Genomic DNA, 5,000 nt, shown 5'->3' on the forward strand with positions numbered 1-5,000 from the left:
TGTGTAAGTAGACGGTGTGTTTGTGGACGGTGTGTAAGTGGATGGTGTGTGTGTGTGGACAATGTGTGTGTGTGGACGGTGTATAAGTGGACGGTGTGTAAGTGGACGGTGTGATTGTGGACGGTGTCTAAGTGGACAATGTGTGTGTGGACGGTGTGTAAGTGGACGGTGTGATTGTGGACGGTGTCTAAGGGACAATGTGTGTGTGAACGGTGTGTAAGTGGACGGTGTGATTGTGGTCGGTGTCTAAGTGGACAATGTGTGTGTGGACAGTGTGTAAGTGGACGGTGTGTTTGTGGACGGTGTGTAAGTGGACGGTGTGTAAGTGGACAATGTGTGTGTGGACAGTGTGTAAGTGGACGGTGTGTGAGTGGAAGGTGTGTAAGTGGACGGTGTGTGTTTATGAAGTGGTGTGTGTTTATGAAGTGGTGTGTGCTTATGAAGTGGTGTGTGCTTATAAAGTTGTGTGTTAATGAAGTGGTGTGTGTTCATAAAGTGGTGTGTGTTTTTTTAAAGTGGTGTGTTTTTATGAAGTGGTGTGTGTTTATGAAGTGGTGTGTGTGTTTATGAAGTGGTGTGTGTTTATGAAGTGGTGTGTGTTTATAAAGTGGTGTGTCTTTTTAAAGTGGTGTGTGTTTATGAAGTGGTGTGTGTTTATAAAGTGGTGTGTGTTTATGAAGTGGTGTGTGTTTATAAAGTGGTGTGTGTTTATGAAGTGGTGTGTGTTTATGAAGTGGTGTGTGTTTATGAAGTGGTGTGTGTTTATGAAGTGGTGTGTGTTTATGAAGTGGTGTGTGTGTTTATGAAGTGGTGTGTGTTTATAAAGTGGTGTGTGTTTATAAAGTGGTGTGTGTTTATAAAGTGGTGTGTGTTTATGAAGTGGTGTGTGTTTATGAAGTGGTGTGTGTTTATGAAGTGGTGTGTGTGTTTATGAAGTGGTGTGTGTGTTTATGAAGTGGTGTGTGTTTATGAAGTGGTGTGTGTGTTTATGAAGTGGTGTGTGTTTATGAAGTGGTGTGTGTGTTTATGAAGTGGTGTGTGTGTTTATGAAGTGGTGTGTGTTTATAAAGTGGTGTGTGTTTATAAAGTGGTGTGTGTTTATGAAGTGGTGTGTGTTTATAAAATGGTGTGTGTTGATGAAGTGGTACGTGCTCATGCCCTCTCACCTCCCCACACAGATGCTGGAGCTGCTGAAGCACCTGCACTCGGAGCTAACACGTCAAAATCCACCAAATCGCTGAAACCACTGCAGCACAGAGAGAGAGGTGTGTACAGAGTTGTGTATATAGAGTTTTGTGTAGAGTGTACAAAGTTGTGTGTGTAGAGTATGTAAAGTTATGTGTGCATAGTTGTGTGTAGAGTGTACAGAGTTGTATGGGTAGAGTGTGGGAGAGGAGGTTGTAGTTCAGTGGTGAAGGTATTGGACAGTGGATCAGATCACAGGTTCAAATCTAGGGTTAGAGTTAGAGTTAAGTGTACAGAGTGTACAGAGGTCATGTGTGTAGTTGTGTGTGTAAAGTGTGAAGAAGATCTGTGTGTAGATTGTTTAGAGGACATGTGTGTAGTGTTGTGTGTGTAGTGTTGTGTGTTTAGAGTGTACAGGGGTCGTGCATGTAGTGTTGTGTGTGTAGAGTTGTGTGTGTGTAGAGTATACAGAGGTCGTGTGTGTAGAGTTGTGTGTGTAGTGTTGTGTATGTATTGTGTACAGGGGTCGTGCATGTAGTGTTGTGTGTGTAGTGTTGTGTATGTATTGTGTACAGGGGTCGTGTGTGTAGCTGTGTGTGTGGAGTGTACAGAGGATGTGTGTGTAGAGTTGTGTGTGTAGGGTGTACAGAGGTTGTGTGTGTAGAGTTGTGTGTGTAGAGTGTACAGAGGTCGTGTGTGTAGAGTTGTGTGTGTAGAGTGTACAGAGGTCGTGTGTGTAGAGTTGTGTGTGTAGTGTTGTGTATGTATAGTGTACAGAGGTCGTGTGTGTAGAGTTGTGTGTGTAGTGTTGTGTATGTATAGTGTACAGGGGTCATGTGTTTAGCTGTGTGTGTAGAGTGTACAGAGGTCGTGTGTGTAGAGTTGTGTGTGTAGTGTTGTGTATGTATAGTGTACAGAGGTCGTGTGTGTAGGGTTGTGTGTGTAGTGTTGTGTATGTATAGTGTACAGGGGTCATGTGTTTAGCTGTGTGTGTAGAGTGTACAGAGGTCGTGTGTGTAGAGTTGTGTGTGTAGTGTTGTGTATGTATAGTGTACAGAGGTCGTGTGTGTAGAGTTGTGTGTGAAGTGTTGTGTATGTTTAGTGTACAGAGGATGTGTGTGTGAAGTTGTGTGTGTAGAGTGTACAGAGGTCGTGTATGTAGTGTTTTGTATGTAGAGTGTACAGAGGTCATGTGTGTAGTGTTGTGTGTGTAGTGTTGTGTGTGTATAGTGTACAGTACACACCTGGCTTTAGCTTCAGTCACAGTATTGTTGTGAGCTTCTGCTGTTGCTATTGTAGGAACTTCATCCACTGTCTTCAGTGGAGTTCCTGCAGGAGTTCCATTACTGACTGAAGAACTTTTCTAAACACACACACACACACACACACACACACACACACACACACACACACACACACACACACACACAGAGTAATAAATTGATATTAAAATATAATCATAAATAGAATTATAATAGTAGTGCTTTATAATCACTAATAATTAATGTATAAGATATAATTAAATATATATATATAATTATTATTAGTGTTGCTTACCTTAGTGGGTGACCTAAAAGTACAAATAAATAAATAAAAAATAATACAAATCAATCAGTAAAATGGAAATGATAACAGAGTTATTATTAAGTGAAGGAAAGCAGCAGGCAGGAGAAAGAAACAGAACCAGTGAGGTCCAAAAATAAATATCAATCTTTTTCTTTTATAATAAATAAAAAAGATTGATTTCTGAATCTTACATGCAGGAATGCACAAGTTCAACTTACAGGACAAATATTCAATTAATCTGATATCAACACCTAAACAAACAATTTATATCAGAGAAAGTGAACACACACACACACACACACACACACACACACACACACACACACACACACACACACACACACACACAGGTCCAGAGTGAAGACTCATATCAGTTCTATAGAGGTGAACTGAATGAGAGTGTAGAGTTTGGAAGTGATTATGATGATGATGAGGATAAACAGGAAGTGCAGAAGAGTAGAAAACACAATGCTTTAATGCAAATCACTCATTCTCATATTTTCATTCATACTTACTCATCACTGCTGACACAATACAGGAGGGAAAATAATCACCATTACACACAGCAAAGAACACAAGCCTGTAACTGTACTGAGAATAATGTCAAGATTTATAATAGGGCAGAGGGACAGGGGGCATAAAATTACACCTTAAACTACACCCAACCCTACACCCTAAACGACATCCAACACTACACCCAACACTACACCCTAAACTACATCCAACACTACACCCGAAACTACATCCAACACTACACCCTAAACTACATACAACACTACACCCTAAACTACATCCAACACAACACCCTAAACTACATCCAACACTACACCTTAAACTACACCCAACACTACACCCTAAACTACATCCAACACTACACCCAACACTACACCCTAAACTACACCCTAAACTACACCCAACACTACACCTTAAACTACACCCTAAACTACATCTAACACTACACCTTAAACTACACCCAACACTACACCCCAAACTACATCTAACACTACACCTTTAACTACACCCAACAATACACCCTAAACTACAACTAACACTACATCCAACACTACACCCTAAACTACACCCAACACTTCACCCTAAACTACACCCAACATTACACCCTAAACTACAACCAACACTACACCCTAAACTACATTTAACACGACACCCTAAACTACACCCAACAATACACCCTAAACTACAACCAACACTACATCCAACACTACACCCTAAACTACACCCAACACTACACTCTAAACTACACCCAACAATACACCATAAACTACACCCAAACACTACACCCTAAATTATACCCAACACTACATCCTAACCTACATACATTACACACACTACAACCAACACTACATTCTAAACCACACGCTAAACTACAACCAACACTATACCCTAAACTACACCCAACACTACACCCTAAACTACAACCAACACTACGCCCTAAACTACACACAACACTACACCCTAAACTACACCCAACACTACACCCTTAACTACACCCAAACACTACACCCTAAACTATACCAAACACTACACACAACACTACACCCTAACCTACATACATTACACACACTACACCCAACACTACATTCTAAACTATAACCAACACTACAACCTAAACTACACCAAACACTAGACCATAAACTACATACATGACACCCTAAACCACACCAAATCTAGACCCTAAACTACACCCAACACTAGACCCTAAACTATATACGTTACACCCTAAACTACACCCCAAACACCGAACACTCTGAACCCCAACAGGAGCATCAAGTCAAGAAGAGTCAAGAAGAAGCTTTTATCGTCATTTCAACCATATATAGCTGCCGCAGTACGCAGTGAAATAAAACAACGTTCCTCCTGATCAGAAGTTTACTCACCCCCGCTTCCCCTCCAGTGTGTTCAGGTGCGTCTCCAAAGACTCCAGCAGACTCTCAGGGGCCTAAACACACACACACACACACACACACACACACACACACACACACACACACACACACACACAGAGTCGGATGGGTGTATGGGATGAGTTAAATGACAGGAGAAGGTTGGTAAGTGAGTAATGACTGCAGGTGTGTAACTCACCTGTGTGAGTTCAGGAATATCGCTCTTATCAATCCCCACTTGCTGTACAGAGAAAAGTGTGGATTCAGTAATGTCTCTCTGATGTTCTGATTTTCACACCAAAAAAATTCCACAACAAAAATATCAGTTCTGGCCAAAGAGTTACCTCT

The 5,000-nt window shown here is 41.2% G+C and overlaps 1 protein-coding gene across 19 annotated transcripts in view; it reads right to left on the reverse strand.

Annotated features, from left to right (window-relative positions):
* The window catches only part of snap91a (synaptosome associated protein 91a), a 29,438-nt gene that overhangs the window by 11,401 nt on the left and 13,037 nt on the right, over positions 1-5,000 (reverse strand). For 4 of the 19 annotated variants that reach the window (XR_014530856.1, XM_083525635.1, XM_083525634.1 and 1 more), the window contains exons 7-12: positions 4,997-5,000; positions 4,852-4,893; positions 4,647-4,708; positions 2,743-2,755; positions 2,430-2,548; positions 1,167-1,246 (exon numbers count right to left, since the gene is read on the reverse strand). The exon at positions 4,997-5,000 is cut by the window's right edge and continues 103 nt beyond it. Coding sequence is in view for 4 of the 19 variants with exons in the window: in XM_083525635.1 (XP_083381761.1) it covers positions 1,167-1,246; positions 2,430-2,548; positions 2,743-2,755; positions 4,647-4,708; positions 4,852-4,893; positions 4,997-5,000 (320 nt within the window). In the remaining 15 variants the exon portion in view is untranslated. The other 15 variants (XR_014530854.1, XR_014530855.1, XR_014530857.1 and 12 more) reach the window with 13 other exon arrangements.

Source organism: Silurus aristotelis (genome assembly GCF_946808225.1).
Source record: "Silurus aristotelis genome assembly, chromosome: 22".
Lineage (NCBI taxonomy): Eukaryota > Metazoa > Chordata > Actinopteri > Siluriformes > Siluridae > Silurus > Silurus aristotelis.